Source organism: Aspergillus alliaceus (genome assembly GCF_009176365.1).
Source record: "Aspergillus alliaceus strain CBS 536.65 unplaced genomic scaffold BDW43scaffold_46, whole genome shotgun sequence".
In the NCBI taxonomy this organism is placed as follows: Eukaryota; Fungi; Ascomycota; class Eurotiomycetes; order Eurotiales; family Aspergillaceae; genus Aspergillus; species Aspergillus alliaceus.
The window spans coordinates 279,156-302,968 of NW_022474729.1; the positions used below are offsets into that span (position 1 = coordinate 279,156).

General features: G+C 48.0%; 8 protein-coding genes and 1 non-coding gene across 9 annotated transcripts; 2 read left to right on the forward strand and 7 right to left on the reverse strand.

The window, feature by feature from the left end:
* Nucleotides 1–32: 32 nt before the first annotated feature.
* On the reverse strand, nucleotides 33–2,668 carry BDW43DRAFT_286876 (Zn(II)2Cys6 transcription factor). The gene is made up of 4 exons (XM_032043086.1): nucleotides 2,488–2,668; nucleotides 2,343–2,428; nucleotides 1,265–2,291; nucleotides 33–1,210 (listed from the first exon to the last, which is right to left on the reverse strand). The coding sequence occupies exons 1-4, from the start codon at nucleotides 2,551–2,553 to the stop codon at nucleotides 218–220; spliced, it is 2,172 nt and encodes a 723-aa protein (XP_031896958.1). The 5' UTR covers nucleotides 2,554–2,668; the 3' UTR covers nucleotides 33–217.
* A 219-nt stretch (nucleotides 2,669–2,887) lies between these two features.
* Nucleotides 2,888–4,214, reverse strand: BDW43DRAFT_302717 (putative tryptophan dimethylallyltransferase; the record flags this gene model as incomplete). Its single annotated transcript, XM_032045289.1, has 2 exons — nucleotides 2,888–3,023; nucleotides 3,076–4,214. The coding sequence occupies 2 exons, from the start codon at nucleotides 4,212–4,214 to the stop codon at nucleotides 2,888–2,890; spliced, it is 1,275 nt and encodes a 424-aa protein (XP_031896959.1).
* A 1,177-nt stretch (nucleotides 4,215–5,391) lies between these two features.
* BDW43DRAFT_314368 (putative CUE domain protein) lies at nucleotides 5,392–6,789 on the forward strand (the record flags this gene model as incomplete). Its single annotated transcript, XM_032047794.1, has 1 exon — nucleotides 5,392–6,789. The coding sequence occupies one exon, from the start codon at nucleotides 5,392–5,394 to the stop codon at nucleotides 6,787–6,789; it is 1,398 nt and encodes a 465-aa protein (XP_031896960.1).
* A 906-nt stretch (nucleotides 6,790–7,695) lies between these two features.
* On the reverse strand, nucleotides 7,696–9,345 carry BDW43DRAFT_173076 (putative ubiquitin-conjugating enzyme). Its single transcript, XM_032038758.1, has 4 exons — nucleotides 9,054–9,345; nucleotides 8,892–8,986; nucleotides 8,058–8,800; nucleotides 7,696–7,989 (listed from the first exon to the last, which is right to left on the reverse strand). Exons 1-4 carry the CDS (start codon nucleotides 9,113–9,115, stop codon nucleotides 7,906–7,908), a joined length of 984 nt encoding a protein of 327 aa, XP_031896961.1. The 5' UTR covers nucleotides 9,116–9,345; the 3' UTR covers nucleotides 7,696–7,905.
* A 2,355-nt stretch (nucleotides 9,346–11,700) lies between these two features.
* Nucleotides 11,701–12,845, reverse strand: BDW43DRAFT_314370 (uncharacterized protein; the record flags this gene model as incomplete). Its single annotated transcript, XM_032047795.1, has 2 exons — nucleotides 11,701–12,317; nucleotides 12,401–12,845. The coding sequence occupies 2 exons, from the start codon at nucleotides 12,843–12,845 to the stop codon at nucleotides 11,701–11,703; spliced, it is 1,062 nt and encodes a 353-aa protein (XP_031896962.1).
* A 678-nt stretch (nucleotides 12,846–13,523) lies between these two features.
* Nucleotides 13,524–16,550, reverse strand: BDW43DRAFT_173043 (putative homeobox and C2H2 transcription factor). Its single transcript, XM_032038757.1, has one exon. The coding sequence runs from the start codon at nucleotides 16,223–16,225 to the stop codon at nucleotides 13,640–13,642; it is 2,586 nt and encodes an 861-aa protein (XP_031896963.1). The 5' UTR covers nucleotides 16,226–16,550; the 3' UTR covers nucleotides 13,524–13,639.
* Nucleotides 16,551–17,776: 1,226 nt separating this feature from the next.
* BDW43DRAFT_t195 lies at nucleotides 17,777–17,848 on the reverse strand. The gene has a single exon. It is a non-coding gene; the product is annotated as a tRNA-Glu (tRNA).
* A 248-nt stretch (nucleotides 17,849–18,096) lies between these two features.
* BDW43DRAFT_321682 (LamB/YcsF family protein) lies at nucleotides 18,097–19,513 on the reverse strand (the record flags this gene model as incomplete). Its single annotated transcript, XM_032049380.1, has 2 exons — nucleotides 18,877–19,513; nucleotides 18,097–18,807 (listed from the first exon to the last, which is right to left on the reverse strand). The coding sequence occupies exons 1-2, from the start codon at nucleotides 18,925–18,927 to the stop codon at nucleotides 18,097–18,099; spliced, it is 762 nt and encodes a 253-aa protein (XP_031896964.1). The 5' UTR covers nucleotides 18,928–19,513.
* BDW43DRAFT_314373 (bifunctional urea carboxylase/allophanate hydrolase) lies at nucleotides 19,383–23,610 on the forward strand (the record flags this gene model as incomplete). The annotated part of the gene is made up of 9 exons (XM_032047796.1): nucleotides 19,383–19,453; nucleotides 19,517–19,636; nucleotides 19,690–19,963; nucleotides 20,016–20,736; nucleotides 20,796–22,099; nucleotides 22,154–22,307; nucleotides 22,361–22,790; nucleotides 22,869–23,272; nucleotides 23,375–23,610. 9 exons carry the CDS (start codon nucleotides 19,383–19,385, stop codon nucleotides 23,608–23,610), a joined length of 3,714 nt encoding a protein of 1,237 aa, XP_031896965.1.
* Nucleotides 23,611–23,813: the final 203 nt, after the last annotated feature.

The window sequence follows — 23,813 nt, forward strand, 5'->3', positions numbered from 1 at the left end:
TTCAAAAGTTGTATATTGCCTGATGTGCTAGGGGACGACAACGTTGCAGATATCACATCCAAGTATATGTTCGAAAGCTTCAAGGTGCAGTGAAAAACTATCTTCGTATCGGGATAGTGCTGAAACTGATTTTCGGGAGCTCTCTGGAAGAGGCAGTATATAGTATATCTAAGTCCGGGTAGGAACAACATATACATATATAGTTATCTTATATGACTCATGAAATGTTGAAAAATTCCCACATGAGACCATCAAAATCTGGCACACCGGTCAATCCAAAAGTCTCCTCAAATGCAGAGTCACCAAACAGCTGTAATGAATCGGAACATTCCAGGGCAGCTTCCGAAACCCCTGTGTTGAAATCACCGAAGCCGGCTGAGTTTGCATCAAAATCAAAGTGTTCTGGTTGCTGATGGACTGCACCCTGCCCCAAGGGCACGTGGGAGGTGAGGTTGGGGCCCTGTTGGCTTACATTCGTAGCTCGTGTCCTTGAACGGAGCCTGGAGGTCGCTATTGGCCCTTCTGAGCCTCGAGTCTTCAAAAGTCGCCTCATAGTTACACTCGAGATCTCGTCGATGCAGTCCCTGGCTCTCTGGGCTTCAAGCCAATATTCGCCGATACTGCTAAGTATATTGAGTGCAGTGGTGATATTCTTCGAAAGCTCATCAACTTTGAGATTCGTTGAGATATCAGGTAATTTCCAAATGCTGTGTAGTACCACAAGTGTGCCTAAGAAGATTGAGTGAACAACTAGCCGACTGTATTGTAGAGCGTCATGTTTATACAGTTCCCTAAATTTTTCCAGCAGTTCCATGGCGTGTCTGAAGCATAAGATAGATGAGTCTTCCGATGGTTCTGGAATGGCTGGACTAGGGCGCAAGACTAATATCATCATCTCGTGATATTTGATCTCGCAGAGTATGGCGCTCGTATTGCTGCTACCTATATGTGGTATTTCTGACTTCCAGATTTGCAGGCGCTCTAGAATGTCCCTTTGCCAACTAAATATGTCTCGAATTGGAGGGTAGGCGTAGGCCGGAGGCTCTCGGGATATGCTGTGCATAACGTACTTAACTTCTGAGTTTAGTCGGGCGGCTTTGAACAGGTGGATGCCAAAAGATATATGAGAAGGCGGTTGTCCTGGGGTCCTTTCCGTCCTTTCTTGGGCATCATGATTCACCAGATCATGATCTGAGATGTCCATAGGGAGCTAGAGCTGTTAAGGCCTCATCTATGGTTAATCTTGGACGGCCTAATGACTCACTCGTAAATCGCACGCCTCGTCCCGGATGCCCACCGGTCGCCCCATCATTGTTCCTATCGTTCGATCAAACGTATACACGACCCAGAAGACCCGAGTCCTCATCTCGTGTTCTAAAAGTGAGATTTTCAGGGATGGTGCATTTCGGACATCCCGCTGTAAGCCTAAATCAATAAGTGAGGCCAGACACTGGTAGTTAAGATTCCAGATATTGATTCCACAAGATGGATTGTGGAGTCCATAAACCATGAGTAATAGCAATGACTGTAGTCCTACCAATGTCCCGTCTGGAGTCATATTACGAAAGTACTGCATTGCTGTAGTATAGTAGCCTTCAGCAGGAAGGCGAATTTTCGACCTCCGTGAAAGATCAGTGGCAGCAATGGCCAAAATCATGTACACCTGGAAGGCCACTGTTGCGCTGGTATCTTCCGAAGAGTATATTTGATCTAAGTAGCTCATATGCGATGGCTGGTGCAAGAAAGGATACACAACATGAATGGTTTCAAAGTACTTAGACGATAGTTCAACGGCAATTTCCCGTCGTGGGGGTAAGGAAGCGGGTGCATGAAGGATCTCTGCCGCGAGAGCGACATATTCTCCTGAAAGCGACCCCGTGGAGTCGTTAGTAGCTTTCCTTCGCTTCTGGTGCTGACCAGCATTAGAGAAGACGAGGTTGGCAAAGAAATATCCACTGGAAGGTCCAATGTAGCGTGGGTCACCACCGGGTGAGAGCGAAACAAGTCCGATCTCATGAGCTTGTCGAGATTCCATCAGAGAAAGAGGGCGCGGTGGAATACCTGGTCCACTCTGGTATTGTGGTTGTCTTTGCTCCGAGCCTTGTTCTTCGTTTGGGGCAAGCTCTTCCTGAGGGCTCAGAATAGAGGTCTCTGCGTGGTCCTCAAGTAGGATTGGGTCTTTATCTGGGACAATGTTGTCTCTTGATACTTCATCCAAATCAACATTCGGACAGCTTTCTTTAACTAGGGCTTCGAGCCATTTGATTCGTTTCTCCATGCTCGCGATATACCTGTTCACGGATTCAGTTTTGAGAGATCTTCACGCGGGGTCAAACACTTACGAGCGCTGAACAAGCTGCCTGCCATCATTGAGACAAGGCGAGTTAGCCTTCTGGCATGAGCTACAGCGAGGCAATTGTCCATCACACTGTGTAAGCCAGCGTTAGTTGCACAAGGTCACCCATAGTATATGTAATAGGAACATACGCGGATCTTCCGTCGTTGACAGCGGCGGCAGGCCGCGCGGTTCCGATTTCTCCTCGGCGAGTCCATCAAGTATTTATAAATATATTATCGATAAAGTCCCAACTGTATAATATGTTAAAGTAAATGTTGGTTAAATGAATATAGGAGAATTGTGTAAAGGTCAGCCAATTGTACGAAGAAGATTGAGAAGAGGAAAATTGGAAATTCTTCACGAAGCGGAGTTCTCCCGTCGGACGAAACGGATTTCTTCCGAACATTTATATTCTAGGAACCCCATGTCAAGGTCGATAACCCTATGTGGCTAGTTGCTACTAGTTCTTCACTGAGCGACGATATTGCCTACGTAGTGACAATTAAGAAATTATTCGCATTTTCCAAGTAAAAATGAAGAAAAGCCACATCATTTTTCTTTCGCCACCCATAGGTTGTCGAGAGAAGAATGGTAATAGATGCTCAGATAGACTCCCATCTTCTCCGTATACGTAAAGGAAACCCAAGATGTCAGACGATCCGTCTGCCCAAGGTCATACCCAGAACTGAAGGTATTGTTAGGGACCAGATAGTCATGAGTATAGATGAACAACTTACAAGTAAGACTGAACCGTATCCAGGTAGGATTTGCCTAAGTCGACCATTCCAATTTCCTTCATGAACCGCGCAACGCCAATGACAATTCTCAAATCATTCTCACCATGCACAGGCAAGTATATCTTAGCCACAGGCAATGGGTCGTTATTCCGCATCTCGTAATTCCACATTAACGGGGTTACCTTGGAGGTGTCGCTTCGATCATCATGCTCGATTTTAATATCAAGCTCCTTGTCCTTGATCTGAATGCAATCAAAAAGCTGCAAGAGATATTTCAACCCCTTTTCCATACTAGGACCATTTAGCCGAGAACCAAGTGACCAGGTTTCTTCAAGCTTTGCCCGTGTCATACTGGCAGAGCACATGTAGATTTTGAGACGACTCTTGGATGCCTCTATGCAGTCCCATGAGAAGAAAGAGTAAGGGTTGTAAGAGTCAGTCTCTTGCAAATAACTGTTTACCATTGAAAAGGCTTCAGAACAATCTACCTGCTTCTGCAGGCCTTTGATTGTATTGGCCAATAATGTTTGCGAAGACTGTCCGGATGCTTTGCATTTCAAACCCGGAAACGCATACGCTTTCACTGACATATCACCTCCTCCGATCAAATCAAAGCCGAACAATGTTTGAGTCCTCACGTAAGTGCCATCAATCTTATTCTCTTGTAACATTGCTCTTTCAGTAGCATCAATATGTATGTTCCGAGAGACTAAATCCCACAATCGCGGATCGAACCCTTTTAGATCTAGTTTCGACAAGGTAGAGAGAAATTCTTTTGCTATATCCCGATCGTAGGCCACAGCTTCGGTATCTGGCGCTCCACCAATGGGCTCAAAGGCTATGCGAACAATAGGTTGCTTTCCATATTGTTGGTAGTTGACGCTGAACTCCACCGGGAGGCCGCTTCGGGTAATGGTACTTCGAACAACCTGTGGATAGGGCCCCAGGAAAGGGACAACAACTGTAGCATAGAACTCAAGGTATTTGTACTGCCACTCTGCGTTATAATTCGATGAGCTCATAAGCTTGGCCAATATAGGGCCGGTTTTATGCCACCATTGCTTCCAACTCTCGTGTGGGAATTCGAGTGACTCTGTCAGACACTCAAAAAGGGTGAGGTCCGGGGAAGAGTTAAGCATCGTGGTGAAAAGACCTTCCAAGTTAAGTTCTCAAATTTCCTTTTACTGGAAGAGTCTCAGGTGGCGGGGGTAGAAATCAGCTTTATATGGGAAGATGTAAGGTGGGTGAAACTGTTTAAAACAGCTATACGCACGTAAGCACAACGCGGTCTCAGGAAAATTCGAATCCAGACTGCCATATAGTATTAGCCGGTTACACTTGTGTGCCTTTAGCTAATGCCAATTATCTACGACTCGGCACCGGTGTGACTGTGATTCAAGCTCTGTGTTCCAGCCGTATATCGAAAAGGGAAGAGATTAAGCCCTCCAACAACCAACCCAAGCCAACCGTCAGCTTAACCGCTTATAACGCACATTCGGATATAGACATCACACTCTTCCATTATCTTCTTACAAGCCGCGACATAAGAATGCAATCCGTGTTTTAAATTTTCACGGCCCGATTCAACCTCATCCACCCCGATCTCGCTTCTGGAGGCACAAAGCATTCATCTCCTACAAATCCCCTGACAACATCAGAACAGATTACTCCCAGATGAATACTTAAGGCTCAAAAACGGTGCTCAGAAATGTGCTCAGAAATGTGCTCAGAAACCACACGTATGAAAATTAGAGCCCATTGCTCCTGTTTATCCGCCGTCATTATCACTGGAAGACGATAGTAGTTGATCAGTCGACGGACTTCGGGTGTATTTGCCGCCGATAATTGAATTGGCCGTCCGTATTTGATAGGCGTATAATGCAAGAATTTCGGCTCTAGCGGATAGTTCTGTGATACCTTGTGTGAGGATATGTCACAGAGAAAGCCCGAGAGGCATTTTATTCACCTTACAGCATATCCTACTTAGAGATAGACTATGTCCTGGTAAAAGCTCACGTAATCCGCTCCCCAGGAGAGGGTTTTAGAGCATCGAAAGAACGGACTCTTCGCCCGCATCACTGAATTAGTACATAGTGAAGGAGCCAATTTATGAGCATGGACATTAAGTAAATACTACTCCTGGTCTGGTCAAGGTTTACTTTCTTCTCAACTGATTGGTCACTTCGGGAGCAATCACGTGCCAATTGAGAAATTAAGTAGACATCTCGCATCATTGGAAGTTTCAACCCCCAATCACCCCAGCCCCGGAGATTTATATTGCCTGATGGCCTCGTTTTGGAGCTGCGGGCCCTATCTATGGACCGTTTCATCACTCGAAAGAGGCCACGGGCCAGCTCGCCAGCCCCACAGGCGCCGTCACCATCAGACTCGCCGCTTGCCGATGAAGACTCAACTGATGTAAAGTTAGCACTGCTCGTGTCGCTTTTCCCGGATATCCCACACGAAGCACTACTAGATATCCTCGTATCTTGCAGTGGATCAGTAGAAGACGCCACATCCACAATTACATCTGAAACCTCTCCCACTAAAAAGCGGGCGGCCTCTGGGACACCAGCTGTACAGACGTCTTTGACATCTCTTGTCCAACCTGATGCAGGGAAAGGACCACCAACCAGAAGAAGGCCACTAACTAAGAAGGGCCAAACGCTACATCTGTTCTCCCCAGAGGACGTCGCAGCCCACACGCCATGTACAATTATCCACAATTTCCTGCCAGCGGAGCAGGCGAATGCGCTACTCCTAGAACTTTTAGAGGAATCCAAACATTTCTCCAGATATAAGTTTCAGCTATTCGATCGAACCGTTGAGAGTCCTCACTCTGCGAGCGTATATGTGTCCACACCACAGGAATACCGCCAACACACGTCAGAATACACATATGGCGGGACCTACCGGTCGAATGTGCGTCAGATTACACCCCATATGCGAGCTGTTTCCGCCAAGGTGCAGCACACTGTGAATGATGAAGTTCATCGTCGGATCAAAACCTTCTACCCCGGGGGGAAGAAGCTCAAATATCAGTCTCCTAAAGAATGGATGCCGAACGCGGCATTTGTCAATTGTTACGATGGCCCCGCAGAGAGCGTTGGGTATCACTCGGATGAACTAACCTATCTTGGCCCACGGGCTATCATCGGTAGTTTGAGCCTCGGCGTGGAACGAGAATTTCGTGTCCGGCGCATTGTACCTAGCGACGATGATGAAGACACGCAGAGTGAGAAAGACAGGCCTACGCCACAGTCGGAGCCGAAACAGTCACGAATAGCATCCGACGTTCGCGCCGACGCTCAAGGCCAAATCTCCATCCATCTCCCTCATAACTCCTTGCTGGTTATGCATGCTGAAATGCAAGAAGAATGGAAACATGCTATTACGCCTGCCCAGACAGTCTCTCCACACCCTCTGTCTGGCAACCGCCGCATTAATATCACTTACCGCTGGTATCGAGACTCCCTCCATCCACGGAATAACCCCCGTTGTAGGTGTGGCATGCACGCCATTCTACGATGTACTCAACGCAAGCGGGAAAGTAGGGGTAAGTATATGTGGATGTGCTATGCCGGCTTTGCGCCTGGTAAGAAGAGTTGTGGATTCTTTCAGTGGGCTGAGTTCGACGATGACGGGGAACCTGTTTGGAATAAGAAGCAGTCTGAAGATAATGTGTCTATATTGAGAAATTTTGTAGATGAATGATACTCCGTTATGGTATAGTACTAGTGATAAAAAATTAATGTCATGATCCCCCTTCGCTTCCTCCCCTTTCAACTACGCCATCTGTTGTACGACCACAACTCGGTCAATACAAGACGAAACGAACATTCTCAAAAGAAGACGTGTCTGTTAAACCTGAATTTATTGAATGTAAAACACCCCCAAAAGGCTAAAGAAGTACATGAAGAAGCGCTAATCAGCATAGGACCAGGGTATGAATGATTCTTAGGTAATTTCCCAGCTTATGAATTTCATCAATGTCCACCGTTCCTCAACTCTAAGACGGCCTAGAAAACTGCGAATAGTATTCCAAGAGTCATCTGCACTGCCAACCGATCAACATCTCCGCAGTCGTCGAGCATCCAGCCAAACAACGGGCGAATAGAAATGCCATATGTAAGAGCCCCGGTGGTAGCTAATGCCATCGTCGCGTCAAGCTGTAATAGTTGGCAAATCGATTGCTTTCGGAGGTCCAGACCTGATTTTGTATCCCCTTTTCAAATCGTCCTCCGTCACTGTATCATATAACAAGCCAAGCTATTGTCAAACAGTCTCCTTTTTCTGAGCTGTTTCTTTTTTTGCGCAAGGTGCTGGTGGAGAGATTGTTATACCGGGGACGTCAGAGCTGGTGCTTGCAGAATCTTTCTCCTTCTGTCCCTCCTGGGGTTTGATGCAATAGATCAAGTGAGTACGAGGCCGACGGCAGACACCTGAGAAAGCTAGAGCGGCAATGAATGTACAACCGATGACGATTATCGGGATGGTAATTAACCCGATGATAATGAGGCTGTCGAATTGACTAGCCATGCTTGTAGGCCTATTTGCTTTGATTAATGCAACGGGTATATGGTATGCAAGGAGGTATGAGAATGTCTCTTGTAGGGATTAAATAAAGAAGAAGAAGAATTAGGTTTCCATCCTGGGGCACAAAAAATCATGAATATACATACATGTAGAGGCGGCTTCCGGGAAAGAGCGGGCCGGGAGATGGTAAGCGCGAACGAGGAGACGAGATAGCCAGAGTTGTACATACACTATCTACTTGCTTGCTGTATATACTTGAACAATGAATTGGGTATATAACGAAGGTGTCAAAAATTAATTGTGCGCTTCTTCCGCTCGAGGAATTATCATCTCTTTAACTGAGATCAGCGTGGCGTCATCCAAGCGAGAGAAGCGAATCTGCAAGCGTTAGGTTAGTATTATAGCGTTCAGAACCTCATAAATCACCGTGTGGAGGCAGTTCTTACCGTGTCCTCGATACCTCCTCCTCGGGTCGCATTGCCAAACAATGTTGCGTCCGAACGACTCGCCTCAACCTCATCCTGGACACGCTTGGCCCAAATTCCATCCCAATGCCAATCACCGGGTAGCCGCGCCTGCGGGCTTCCCCTTTTTGAGCTAGCCGTAAAGGCAGAAGTGCTGCTATCTTTTCTGTGAGCCTTCCATGCATGCCAGGCACTTGGATTCCCAGCCGCTTCGAGTGGCAGGGAGTCGAGAACAGTTTCATCATCGAACGTAGAGCGGATGTAATTTAATAGTGCAGTAACTGGGACAGTCTTTCTCATCTCGATAGGTTTCTCCGCTGGTGGTCCGGTAGCGCTCTCTCGTTCATTATCTACTTGGTCTTTCGACGGAGATGTAGGTCTAGAAGCATCGCTCGGCCAGTCCTTGTCTGCGGCCTCCCCGCCAATGTTGGAATCGTGAATACTCACAGCCCTTGAGGAGTCCGCCGAGTTCATCGCACTCCGTTTAGCTCGGCCAAACCAGTGAGGAAATCCATGCCGGAGACTGAACCCGCCGGGGGGTAATCGCTCCTCATCTGAGGCACTAACGGGATCCTCGCTCGATGCGCTTGTGCTAAAGGTATATGTCGTAAGGGGCACTATCAAGGGGTGGAAAACATCTGTGGAGAAATTCACTGAAGGTGGAAGGTCGGGGTATGAGGGCGGAAATCGGATTTGGAAGCGGAGGATTGCAGAAGCATAGGGACCTAAACACCACCCGAACAAATCAATTAGCTCTAGGAAAGTGCTCGGTGGATTTTAAATCCACTAGTTAGAGGTAGAATAAAATCAACATACCATTGCGAACGAATAAGGCACCGGTCCAGAGAGTAGTATCGTTTATGGCAGGGCTCACATAAAGTCCTGGAGGGGCTGCGTGATTTAAACTCGCACTGCATATCAAACATTAGTCAAACTGACTTCATTCCGAGACATTCCAGGGAAGTATGCAATACTCACAATTCCAGAAAAAGTTGATGTTTACGCAGAGCAGGGATATTGGGCAATCTGGTGGTGGACATGTTGCTGCATAAGACTCAGTGATGCTGCTGCTGGGTTACTGTTTGACACGCGACGCCAACTGTATTTCCTGGCGGAATATTTGAACACTTCTGTCGGCTGAATCAGGAAATGAAGGATCTTCGGTACGGTCAGGAACTCCGGTTTACCATCTCATGGGGAGCGATTTTTTTTCTTATATTATCCATAATTCATTAACTATTTTAAGGACTTGTCAGACCTTAAAAGCCACTTTATAGTGGAGATATTGGCATATCAGTTCACAAGTAACCCCTTTTCCTCTGTCGGCGGTTCCTGAGGTTTGATTTGTCTGACCGCCTTCTGATTCCGATAGGGCGGTCAGGTACGCATTAGGGAGTTATTATGTCCGCTATCTCCGAGCATCTTCTTACTTCGCTTCTACCATCATGTGTTCGTTAACATATGCTCCTTGCAAGCCAATCCTCCACTGCCTTCTGTCTGGCCAAATCATTGATTACACTATCCACCTCGTTGCCGTCCAATATCTCTTCTCCATCGGAGTCTTCAACATCAAACTATAGTATACTTGTATACATGCCTTTTATTTGCCGGGTAGCCTGTGGATGTTAATCATCCAAATATCCCACGTGTTGAGTTCAGGTCTCCTGGCAAGCCCTCTGACAGTCGAACAATAGAGCAATGATTATTGTGGTGATTTTGGGGGGCCAATTTGACATGCGCAATACTGTCACATTGCTGATCGTAACCTATCACTTTCCCATCTGCAGGTTCCCCATACCAATCCAGGTATTCCAAACAGTGAATACCACATCGGGCATGTTTCTGAACCTGAAGCTTTGCATTGCTAAGCATTGTTTCCGGGAAAGGCCTCCACGACCATACCAGATGTTTAGCAAGATTCCCACCGCCGAAGGTATGAAAAAGGCGGCATTCACCCTCACATCTGATCACCTTTCCATTACTGACATCAGGGCTCAATATTATCACTGATTGTGTGACGCCTGTCCATGCCGCAGCGTGAAGCTTGACTGCCACTAATACACCCTTTATAGGTTGCAACGCATCTGCGTTCTCCAGAAGTATAGTCCCGAGCCACAATGGTGCTAATTTCGGCAGACGTCTTGCAAAAAGCTGAAGAGGCTTAATCATATTTCCCTCCTTTATTATCGGTTCTATGACGGCAAGTGCAGCGCTTATGCAAGCGGCCACCACGTTGCACTTGATTTCTGGATTGAAGAATGTGACATGAAGTAGAGACCGAATGCCACCCATATCACAACTCAATATCATGTAGCGAGGAAGAAGGCTGTAGTGATTGTAAATTTAGCTTGATGGAGTATGCAGCAATTCCAGTTGCCACTCCGAAATGTTCGGCATCTTTGGAAAGGGAAGTGTTACTGACTTAGTCCAGACGAAAGGGACGCAGAGTACGGTGGAGAAGGCTACAGAGCATTGGCCATATCGACGCTTATGGCAGCAGAAGCGGGCTAGATACTGCACAGCTTTATCTGAAGAAGGGGGCTGACTCTCGCTCTTAGAAAATTGTTTAGTCCTTAAAACCGTCGTGTCAGAAATTGTAACAGACCACGGTGAGGTATATGTGCTGCCATTAGAGACTGCTGTTACGCTCCATCATTGGGTGACAAGATCGCATTCCACCAACGTACTTACATCTTCACTGACATCATCTCCTATATCGAGTCCCGCAACGCTTTGTGCCAGAAGTGCCTTAACGCTTGGGCAGCGTCTTTTCTTGATGTAGTCTCATACGGTGCTCTGGAGATCGATTTCAACAGTTCAGCCCATCGAGCATTCAGTATATAAACCCATGCAAAAATAACACTGCGAATATAGTTGCCGTCGTCGTATCCCTTGTGACCTTGAACACCGGCCACTCAGCCAACAGAGCAGGTTCAGAAAGCTCCACTTTCATCAGACGTTTAGTCGCAAGTATAACGGTGGAAGACAATTCTTTTGGGTCTAACTGAAAGCCCCGTTAGAAGTCTTCCATGTCGAGCGGCCGTTGACAGATAGACCGCTTGAGCTCTCTGCGCTCCTGAACGAGACCGTCTCATCCTCGGGAACCAGTCCATGTCCGAGGAATGACGGGGTTTGGCCGAGTATGCTTTTGAGATCTGTGCATTTAATTGGAACAGAAGAGGTCACTTCCTGGTCCACGTGCCCTGACCATAGTGCATAGCTTTCAAGTAGCCCGCGACCGAACCGTCTCTTTACTTGGTTGAACAGCGTCATCGTCCATCGCGGACAGAGGATAATGCCGAACGGTCTATTCGCTCTCTAAAGCAGACGTTCAAAAAAGGGAAATAGAATCAGTCAAAACAAAACAGTATCTGAATGAGTTTTGCCGTGTAGGGTACAACTGTCATCTAGCTGAATCATTTTCTTTGGAGGAAATAATAAAAACGGGAAGAAGGAGACGGGCTGTATAAATTGTTTCTAACATAAGGAGTCTATAAAGATAGGCAACAATCAGGAGAAACAGATTCTTATAGCACCCTTGCGTCTATTTGCCTGATAACCTTGTAGATATAGATACTATTGAAAATGTTAACATTGATGATACAGCCGTAGTTATTAACTAGTCTCAGCAGCCAGACTTAGGCTGGTTTGGCGCTCCTCCGGAATTAGGCCGAATGAACCCTAAGATGGTCATGCCCTCTCCAATCCCCTCATAAAGTCCACCCGCAATGCCTTCAATCCACCATGCAGCCAAGCTGGACACTGCAATGCCCACTTTCCCATCGTGTAGACTTAAGACTGTTGAGCCCAGGTTTACCCCTCTTTTGCCCAAGTTATCGGCGGCATCTAAAGTCGCCGAGACGACACGCTCAGTGACCCGATGGGACCGCTCATACTGATACATCCGATGCAGGACGATCTTAAGATAAGGGACCAAGAATTGCAGCAAAAGGAAGAACTGTATAATACTCGATGCGAGAAGTCGATGGAGATAAGACCGCTCTGCGGGATAGCTTGGGTTCACCCGATGGTTGACGAAGCCAGCTGCAGAGGGTGCCGTGAGAGATGTGTTCACTGGACTAGGCAGACTGCGTCGGATGCGTGCAGTTTCTTCGGGAGTCAAGTCGACAGGGAGGGCTTCGAGAAGATAGCTGAGTGCGTTAATATACAATGACCGTACCAGGTGGCCGTCACATTGGGGTTGTTGAGCTTCATATCCCGCACTTCGGAGGAGATTAAGTGCTATTTGATAAGCGTTAGACGTAACCACATCGTTGTTTTACATCTACAATGGTTGGAGGACAAGTTTGGATGCGAGCGCGTACCTGGGACGACTCGATTCCAGCGCAGTCCGGACTCCTCTTCATATTTGGAAACCGCCGACCCCATAGGCTCCACACCCTTTGTCTCTTCAGAGGTAGTGATATCGCTCGTATCCGATTGCTTCCCGGAGACCGAGGAGCCACACGAATCCTGGCCGTTAGTGCTACTGCCCGCAGTAGCAGGGCGCTGTAGATCCCCCGAGGCCAAGTCGGATTTCTGCCTGTAAAGTGCCAGATTCGGCTCCGAGTAAGACGGAAGAAAGCTAAGATCTTTGGGCTTGTGGTCTGGTCTTTCTGTGGTAACACTCGTGTCCGATCTCACTGGGCGATGTAGAGAGGGATAAAGACGGGGGATATGTCGTCGAATAGAGGCCGGTATCACAGGAAGAAGAACTGTAAGGCCCTGAGCAGAAGCCATCGCGTCTCCCAAAGCTGCTTGCTCGTCCATTGTATTTGTTATTTCTCCTAGTAGTCTGACACTATGATAGGCGGTGGGCATGAGATGAGGGGCAATTCAAGTCGGGTTGCAGGTGACAGAAAGGAAGAGTAAATCTGACGCAGCAGGCTTGTCATAATATCTTGTCACCAGAGTCCCTTTGGTCTGAGACAAGATCTGTCCACTCATGCTGAAGGCAAAGTATGGGTTAAACATCCCGACACCAGCAGGGAAAACCCGTTAGAACCTCCGAGTTTCACATGTCAAAGTGGAGGGTGACAAGGATAGATAAATGGACCCACAATATAATTCCGATAAGAAGATCACGGACTCTGTCAAGCCCTACTCCCCAACAGCCAACAACACCATTCGAAGAACACAGACAACCTTTACTAGATGGCCCTGTCCCTCTACTCAGTAATCTCCTTGAACCTACTTCCCCCGTAGTAATTATGTGTCATGCCCAAGATCACCTTCACGCCCTGCCGGTGATCATTGATCACTTGCAGCCAATCAAAGTGAAAAGCGCTGACACACTTTACCCTAGACCTGCGCCCTTTACGCGATCATTATGAGACAGATGGCAAATTACCATAGATGAAACTTATTAATATTCACTAACGCGCTGCCATGTCGGGAATCTTTAAAAACTTATGCATGAAGATAACTAGGGGTGGAAAGGATTGAATCCCCCCAGTGAAAAATTAACATCCGGAAACTTTTAAACAATTTCATCCACGATACAATCCAACTTATCCGACCATCTTTCATTTGGTCATCTTCAAGGGATTGCCCTGATCTAGTTACTATGGCCCTTGGGTGGTCGGAAGATCTTGATAAGGCACTGCATCGGCCATCAAAACATCCGTCTGTTTTGGGCTGGGAATGGGAATAGGTGCAGTCCCGACATTAGAACTAGGCAAAGCTTCCATCGGCAATCCCAACACTTTAGTTTCATTCCCTCCAGGGAGTAGGTCACCCTCAGCCCGGCTACCTCCCTCCAGGTCCGATCCTTGCAGGTCATCCAAATCCAAGTCTCCATAACGATCATTCAACTGCTGCAGGAATTCGGGATCGAATCCCATCTGCACGAATGGGTCCACTGAGCCGCTCATTGGCGTCGAAAACGATGAAACCCCAGCTGAGATACTGCTTCCCCAATCAGTGGATAGACCAGAGTGCGTCACAGCAGGGACCATTCCAAGGCTACCAGCGTAGCTGCCATTCGAGCTTCCCGGAATGCTTGCTACCGCTGAGGACCGGCCGGTGCTTGGAAATGCGGGACTCTGGAAGCCAGAGCTGGGGCGGCTTGGGCTGAAGGGCGGTCGATGAAATACGCTCCGAGCTACCGGATTGGTCTCAACAGGCGGGCGCCGTAAGCCGCCTTGGGCAGCATAAGGCGGCTGCATGCCTAAGTTTGCGAATTGGACATCCTCTGAGCCTGGGACGTTTTCAAGCCCAGCAACACGTTTGAGAACGCCGAGCCAGACCGGATTATCTGCGCAAGTTTGGTTCCAAGGATCATCATTGTCGTAAATGATGCGCCGGGCTTCGTCTTGCAACATTTGATCCGTTGGAGTGATGCCAGCGGCCATACGGTTATGGATATAAACCATAAGTTCGCGCTGAAGACGTTCGTAGCAATTGACATCTCCTGGTACAGCTAAGCTTGGTGACTGGCCCGCGGCGCGCGAAGGTTTATAAGGGTCCAATGTGAGCTTCTCCTGGCCAATGAGATATGGAGGCATTGCATTTTCAACCAATCTCTCGACATCGGGGTCAAAACCCCAATCTCCCTGCCATTGAGTCATGTCGGCACCACTCTTGAAATGGGAAGCTAGGTGGTCGACTCGTTCTTTCCACGTTGTGAGAATAGTTGCACAGAAACCGCACCGAGATCTTATCTCGCACGTATTACTTCGCCATTGATCCATTGATGAGTGGAACTTCACGTCGTGCACCAACCTCAGATGTTGATTGAGGTGATCCTTCCTATAAAAGGCCCGCTCGGAAGGTGACTTCTCTTGGCAAGTACTATAATTGTGCGACTCAAGATGATCATTGTCTGGATTGGGCGCCATACAAAACACACAGCGGTTTGCGCCGTCCATAAAGGCCACCCCTCCGTGAGGCGAGCAGGTCCACTTCTCCAAAGCTAGATGCAGCGATTTTTCATGGCGTTGCCAGTCATACTTAGTCTGGAAGGAGTCGGCACAGAAGGTACACTGAAAGACACGAGTGATACGAGCCCTTTGCTGGTTGAAAGTATTCAAAGGTGCTGGGGCTTTACGACGACGACGACGTTCCTTTCGGTCCATGGAACCGAATGACCCCAAGGAGGACCTATGGGAGAAGGCGGAGGCGAAGGATAGGTCAGAGATAGACGATTGAGTGGCTGACCGACTTGTCTCCAAGCTACTAAGAGAAGGGGCACGGAATATATTTGAGTTGCCATGGCTTGAGTCATTGCTAGACCCAGTCTTCCGAGAATGGGAGCGCACGTGACTCGATTGAGACGGTCGCTGCCGAACAGAATCCAAAGATGTATTCACCAAGGCTCGAAGAATATCGGATGTGGCAGCAGGTTCGTTTTCGGGGGGCGAGTGCTTCCAACGCTCAAGCGGAGTCATGAGAGTCATATCTACATGTGGTTGTCTCGGGATATCCATAGCACCGGGAACCGGAGAGCTACTGCGTGGCGGGGGACGAACTTTACCACGCCGTCTGGCATTGGCAAGCCAATTGCAGATCTGCGTCCGCTTCAACCCTGTACGCTGCTTCAGTTCATCTTTCTCCTCCTCATTAGGATACGGGTGGTCGCTATGTTCGTTTAACCAGGTTTTGAGGATGCGGACTGCCTCGCGCGACAGTCGCGAGCTCCCTTTTCTCCCCCGACCATCGACATCTTCAACAAAGGTAGCACCATAGAGCGATTTGAGCGCCTTCTTCCCCGTTAAGCCGCCGGTGGGGATATAGGTATTCTCGTTGATTGGATGTAAGGTGTCCAGAAATTTACCCGGTGCTTTAGCATGGGTGAAACTACACTCTCGGTAGAGCGAGATGCAGCAGGTACAACCACTGTTCTGCATCACTCCTCTGTTGGCAACAAAACAGTCCAGACCCATGTTCCTGCAAAAGTCGCAGGGCTCTTTAGAACGACCCATAGGGTAAACACCATTCTCCATGGTCGGACCAGGAGACTGTTTTACATCAAGAACAGCTTGTTCCGGCAAATCATTGGGAAATTCCAAAGGCTGGTCGAGTAAGAGCGACTCGTAGTTGGCGACCGCATCATCGTTTTCATCGAAGTCCCTGCTATTCGAAGCCACATCGTCATCTCGGACTTGAGACTGGGACCCATACGAGGCCCCATCGAAATCAAAGAACTCCATTCTCACGCTGATGCTCCGGCTTCACTCTGTCACGAGTCAACAAGAGGCCGTCGTGCTTCAGTCACGCCAGTGAGGATGGAAGGCGCTCAACGACGCAGCACCGATTTAAAAGCAGGTAGCTGGGGACGAAAATGGACGGGGGACAAATAGGGTGATAGTAGTGGATGGCGGGCGCGGAAGATGGATGGGGGGCATGAGAAAAAAGGATACGGTTTTTCGTCTGGGGTATCAAAAGCATGCCGAAACCGACCATGCTAGCACCTTCGATCTTTCCTGGTCATTGTTCTACCTGTCCTTGGCCTGAGTCGATGGCTCAAGGCGTGGAAAGGGTCGTATTCGGCCCCAGTCGGTACCGCCGAGACCCATATCAGCAACCCTTTATCGATAACTCCTAGGGTGTGGGTTGTTGGTTCTCATTGTCCAATGGGTTGAAGCAAGAGAAAAGAATGGGTCACGCACTTCATCTGCACGCCCTTGCAATGACAACGCTTGCCCTAGACAGGGCAAGCGTTGTCGGTGCGGGGGGTGTTCTCAGACTAACCCAAGAGGGTAATCATGCATCATCGGGCCGCCCTTTCCAACGATATCGGAGCTGTTGGTGTTCAACATGAAATTATGAATAAAAAAGGAATGGATGAAAAAAATATAACATGGCTTTCTCCGCCGTATCCTGCAATCACTATCCACACCGCTGTCTCCTATCTCCCAGCTCTAACGCTAATGTAGACGCTATCACCGTTCTATCCCTGGCTCAAGTTTATACATGTGGGGAGCACACCGATATCAATGGCTGCGGTCCAAGCGCCCAGTTCATTCCTCTGCTAGCATTTAATGATATGTCACACGCCTTGGAATCTAGTCTTTTTTACGAACGCATGGCAATTGACGGGCTGGCACCATGATCTCACCAGGCTGACGTGTCAAAGCCACCATGAAATACTGGGATGAACCATTTGTGATTCGAGATCAGATGGTCATGCATCTCGGATGGAAGGCTTCTAGAGCGACCGTCAATCTGTCCAACCAGCAGGAGCCCTTGGGATAGTATCGGTTCTGCGGGACGTGCCGTGATAATTCGCCTGTAACTTTTCAGACCCGGTTGCTTATTGTCGCAGAACAGCAATATTGGCGCAGACTGAAGACAGCTGTAAACCGGGCTATCAAACAAACCGGCCGCTATGCTAAGCTTTTTTGCAAATAAGTAGGAGTTTAGAACCCTGGTATATATAATATATACATAGGGCTAGATCATTTAATATAGACCTATAAGGGTCATGTGCCTACTGACCTCCCAGTACCCATTCCCTCTTACCGGGGGTATCGAAGACACTCAGAAATGTTGACTACAGGAGAGAAATGGCAGGGAAACCTGTCTATACTAGCTTTGTATCTTACATCAATTACCAGGGTAGACGAAGAAGTCAACCAATGCTAATGGTCACCTGGTCTTTGAAAACAAAAAGACAGGGCATTAATTGCTTGAGAGAAGGAAATACGCTTGAATTCTCAACCAGTGAATAGAAAAGAAAAAGAGACGAGGAAAAAAAAATATTCCGATGCGGGGAATCGAACCCCGAGCTGCTGTGTGAGAGACAGCGATGTTAGCCATTACACCACATCGGATAGCTATCGAAAATCTTTCCCTTATTTTAGTACTGAATCCAAAAGGTAATAGAATCATGACCCAGGCGCGCTTGAAATTTCCCATCACCACCTGAGAAATGGGGCCGGTGGTAAGAGAAGCAAGAAGAACTGACAAAAATCAGTACCCTACATCTTATATATATTATCGCAGGACAGCCTTGACGCTAAACGGGGCCAATCATCTCGGCAGATATGGACAAATGGACATATATTTAAAACACAATGGCTCACTTCCCGTGCTTTTGATTAAACTCATCCACCACCCTTCGTGTTGTTTTGATAATATCCACGCAACCTGGCGAATCGGAATGGCAACATATGGAATAAGGATAGTTCTTCAATGGCAGTTCTACGACCGTTCCATCGACGGCGGTCACGGACTGTTCTTCAACTTGTTGTCTGACATGCCGCTCCACGTCTCCGAGATCCCATGGTTTTTTCTTCCGGTCAATGACGAGCATTCCTCTCGAGTCGTATTTGACGTCACCGTATAGTTCGGCCCAGAAATCTATCCCGAGATCATTGGCGGCCTTCTCCATCTGGGTTCCGGCCAGTCCGAACACAGGAACTCCTTTGGGGATCCCAAGCATGACTGCCTTGGCCACCTCATAGTCCCGGCACATCATCCCGTACAGTACCCCATGGGGTTTTACGTGGCTGAGGGGAACGTTCTCACGGTCTAGGAAACCCCGGAGTGCCCCCACCTGATAAATCGTCATAGCGGTGAGTTCCTCGGGCGAGAGCTTCATCTCCCGTCGTCCGAAACCTTGGAGATCCGGTAACCCGGGATGAGCTCCGATTCGAATATTATGGGCTTTACAATTCCGAACGGTCTCCATCATGATCAGTGGGTCACCACCGTGGAAGCCGCAGGCGACGTTTGCGATATCAATCATGGGAAGGAGCTCAAGATCGGGACCGCAAGCCCAATTGCCGTACTACAAGCCATGTTAACAACTACTGGTACATCGACATCTTAAGTAGAGAAAGAGGAAAGGATAGAGTACAGCTTCTCCCATGTCACAGTTAATCAACGCTTTCTGTTGTATCGGGGCCATGGCGTATATGTTTCTTCGTAGCTGAGGGTCTTTATTGGAATTTAAGTGAGAACTGAGAATCGCCAAAGGAACGAGCAAGAACCACAACTACCATAAAGAATTATATAGCACAAAAGGCCCTTCAGGGAGCGAGAACTTCTTATGACAATGCTAAGAGGAGGGGTTGTGTCCCACTCTTATCGATAAGTTGACTCCGCACGCCTCCAAAATCTCCAATTCGGTGCCATCGATCAACGCATACCCCAAAATTGAGGTAACTATGCAAGCTTATCAAGAACCTGTGGTTCGTATTCGAAGGCATGACACCCCTGCTATTGGTCTATAGCACCGAGGATAATCTAGTTTGAAAGGTGAAGGCGTTATCTACATTGTCCCCTCATATAATCAAGCATGCCATGCCGCCCAACCATCGAGACTTAAAAAAAGGCACTCTGATCGATGCATTCTTACATACAATGGAGTCCCTTAAGACATTGCTGGTTGCCAACCGTGGCGAGATAGCTGTCCGAATTCTGAAGACCGCAAAGTATGAGTTCTCCAGGCTATACCTAATGCTCGGCTTAGAGCTGTGGCTAAATAACTATTCTAGGAGGTTAAACCTGCGAACTATTGCTGTTTATACTGAGCCAGATGCTGCCTCCACCCATGTTCATCTAGCAGACGAAGCGTTCCTGCTCGAGGGTCCGCCTTCAAAGGCGTATATTGATGGGTCAGATTTTCCTGCCCTTTTTCTGCAATAGCCTTCGTCTGATTACGTATTAGGGACCAAATCATTGAAATAGCCAAAAGTAGCCAAGTGAATGCTATCATCCCTGGATACGGCTTTCTGTCGGAGAACGCGGACTTTGCAAGAGCTGTTGCCAGAGCGGGTATGGTTTTTGCTGGTCCATCGCCAGAAAGTATCGAAGCATTTGGGTTGAAGCACACGGCGCGCGAGCTAGCTAGAAAGGCTGGGGTACCTATTGTACCCGGATCAATAGGATTAGTGACAAGTGAAGATGAGGCTGTGGAGGTGGCCAAAACCCTAGGGTTTCCGGTATGCTTACAACACCGGGTTTCCTTGGTAGGGCTAATATATTGCGCACCAGGTTATGCTTAAAGCTACCGCAGGCGGCGGCGGCATGGGTCTAATCACATGCGGCTCTGAAGACGAAGTACGTGAGTCGTTCGCTACCGTGCGTTCCAGAGGCGAGGCATTGTTTAAGAATGCTGGAATGTTCATTGAACGATACTATCCGTCTAGTCACCACATCGAAATCCAAGTTTTTGGCAACGGGGATGGCAAGGCCATCGCTATCGGAGAACGTGAATGTTCCATACAGAGAAGACACCAAAAAGTTATTGAAGAGTGCCCAAGTCCATTCGTCACAAGGAATCCTGGACTCCGAGGAAGCTTGAGTGACGCTGCTGTTCGTCTTGCGGAGTCTATCAACTATAGCTCGGCTGGAACGATTGAATACCTTGTCGACGATGAGTCTGGCGCATTCTTTTTTCTTGAAATGAATACCCGACTTCAAGTTGAGCATGGAATCACAGAACTATGCTATGGAGTCGATTTGGTAGAGCTTATGTTGAGACAGGCGGATGCTGACCTTTCGGGAAGGAAGGGACTTGAGGCAGCCTTTCTTACAAGTATTCCCGTAGATGGTCCTTCAGGTTTTGCTATAGAGGCTAGAGTATACGCTGAGAACCCGACAAAAGACTTTGCCCCTTGCCCTGGAACGTTGCAAAGCGTAGAGTGGAAGGAGTTACCAGGATCGAGGGTTGACACATGGGTATACCGGGGTATCAAAGTATCAGCACATTATGGTGTGTTTCTCCCAAATCAGCTAAGTATAACTTGACCACAAACTTATCTGAACCAATAGATCCTTTGCTTGCGAAAGTCATGTTCCATTCTCCAAGCAGACAGAAAACCATCGAGGGAATGAAGACGATATTAACGCAATCGCGGATTTGTGGACCGCCAACAAACTTGGAGTTTCTGGCTGAGATACTCACCGATGAGAGGTTCGTGGCCGGAAACACTCAAACCAGGTTCTTGAACGATTTCCAATATTCCCTGTCTGCTATTGATGTAGTGTCTGGTGGCGCTTACACACTCATTGAGGACTGGCCTGGCCGTCCAACTCTGGGCAAAGGGTTCTGTCAATCTGGTCCAATGGATCCTTTAGCGTTCCGTATTGCAAACGCACTTGTTGGAAATCCTGTCGGATTAGAGGCACTCGAGATAACTCTAAGTGGCCCAGAACTACGCTTTCTAGGACCTGCAATTATCTCCCTGTGTGGAGCACCCATCCAAGCCAGCCTTGACGACGTTCCTGTTCGCATGTGGTCAAGGATTAGAGTATCAGCGGGCCAACGATTGAAGATTGGAAAAACCACTGGGAATGGCTGCAGAGCTTATCTAGCGGTCTTTGGAGGCTTCTTGAACATCGCCGAATGGTTCGGGTCAAAGTCTACATCTCCAATGGTGGGCGTCGGAGGCTATCAGGGTCGTCAGCTTGCATCTGGCGACCTACTATCTATAACTAGCGAGATACCTGATACTCATGGCAGTCTCTGTTTACCAGAGCATCTTATTCCCAAGTACCCTGATCATTGGGAACTCCTGTCTATGCCGGGACCTTACGATGAAGGCTACCTTGCTCCTGAGAGTATTGACATGCTATACGAAACAGAATGGAAAATCTCTCACAATGCAGCAAGAGGTGGCATTCGACTTCTTGGACCGAAGCCGAAGTGGGCTCGCTCGGATGGAGGGGAGGGTGGTGCCCATCCGTCTAATCTGATAGAGTACGGTTATGCTATTGGCTCACTTAACTGGACAGGCGATGACCCTGTCATCTTCCCACAGGATGCCCCAGACTTTGGTGGGTTCATCAGTAGCCACACGATTGTTAGGGCGGACCTGTGGAAGCTAGGACAGGTGAAAGCTGGCGACACGCTCAAATACAGAGCCACTTCTTTGGGAGATGCCCAAGCGGCACGCAAACGTGTAGAGAAATTTGTCAGTGAAGTTGTCAAATGCAGCTATGAAGGAGGCAATTTCGGTGACATAGCCCCTTTGAAGGATAGCCATCCCCCAGCGCTGACGGCAGAGACTCGTGGTACCGGCGTTGTTCACCAGATTCCCGAGCAAGGAAACCAACCACTCGTTAACTATCGACAGGTAAGCAGCACATATCAGTGTCATTGTATTCTGTGCTAACCAACCTTCAAATAGGCGGGTGATGACTACATCTTGATTGACTATGGCACAGGGACTTTCGACTTGAACCATCGCTGTAGAGTTACTGCCCTAAAGAAAATCCTAAACGAAAGCAATGGGAATATCGCATTTTCCAATGGATTGATATCAATGATTGGATGTGGAAATTGTAATATTTGTCCCATCAAGCAAGTCTTCCTACCACTGACCTTTTGAAAATAGCCTTGATGCTCTACTACGATGGCGCGAAAGTTCCTCAGCAGAACCTCATCGCCTACCTCTGTGACATTGAGGCCAAACTCGGTGATCTGAGCGAAGCAAAGATGCCTAGCCGACTATTCAAACTCCCACTCACATTCGAAAGCCAGCGACAAAAGGATGCAATTGAAAGATACATGGAAACACAGCGTCCTTACGCCGCCTATCTCCCAGACAACATGAAATTTGTCGCAGAGAACAACGCCTTTACAAAAGAGGAAGTACAAAACATCTATCTAAACGCAAGTTTAATGGTCGTATCCGTTGGATTCTTCACAGCCCTCCCCCTAGCCCTCCCCGTCGATCCGCGCCAACGAATGAACTGCCCGAAGATGAATCCCAGCAGAGTCTACACGCCCGCAGGCTCTGTATCCTGGGGTGGTAGCTGTATGGCGTAAGTAAAGCTTTATTTCTTTTTGCTTTCTCAACCGTGTCGTCCATCCATCCTAACCGTAAACGCGCAAACATATAGACTGTACAACGTCGACTCTCCCGGCGGCTACCAAATGACCGGCATGACAATCCCGGGCGTCGATATCCTGGGATCCAAGAAGGGCTACACACCTGATAAACCATGGCTTTTTGAAGAATTCGACCAAATAACCTTCTACCGCGTTTCAGAAAGTGAGTACGAAAAGGAGCTAGCCCTATTCAACAGCGGCAGATACGAGTACAAGTGGGAAGAAGTGATGTTCGACATGGTAGAACACAACAAGCTCCTCCGCGACACGAAAGAGGAAGTAGCAGCTATCCGAGCACGGCAGCGCAAGGCACAAGCTGAGATGGACAAACTCGAGGCAGAATTACTCGAACGGTGGGCAAAAGAGAAAGCGGAGAGGGGCGTCCCGGTGGATGCAATTGAGAGTTTGTTAAAAGGTATATATACATACCTCCAATTTATTCATTGTGCTATCTTCATCTCCTATAGAGAAGGGGGGAACAATTACAAGAAGACGTAATCGCTGACGATTCATTCAGATCCTCATATTCTACCGGTAGAAGCGCCATTGAATGCTAATATATGGAAAGTTGAAGTCAAACAGGGTGAAAAGCTCGACGAAGGGCAAGTTGTAGTTATTTTGGAGGCGATGAAACTTGAGATCGCGGTACGGACAGAAGCGCTCGCCGCTGGGGCAACAGTGGAAAAGGTTTTGGTTCAGCCGGGCGATTCTATAGAAGCCGGGAAAGCTTTGGTGTTGGTAAGGAAGGCTTGAACTAGATATCAGTGTGCTATAGCTCAAGGTAATAATATCAGATCCATCTGCGATGAACAGGCATGTCACTAGTTTCTCTAATGACCGGACTAAACCCAAACTCCAAAGACCCAGTTCTGCTCTTGAAAATATCAAGACCAGCCGAAGATAGGGTATCTAACAAATATTGAAGAACAAAATTTAATTAATTTTTTTGTTAGATA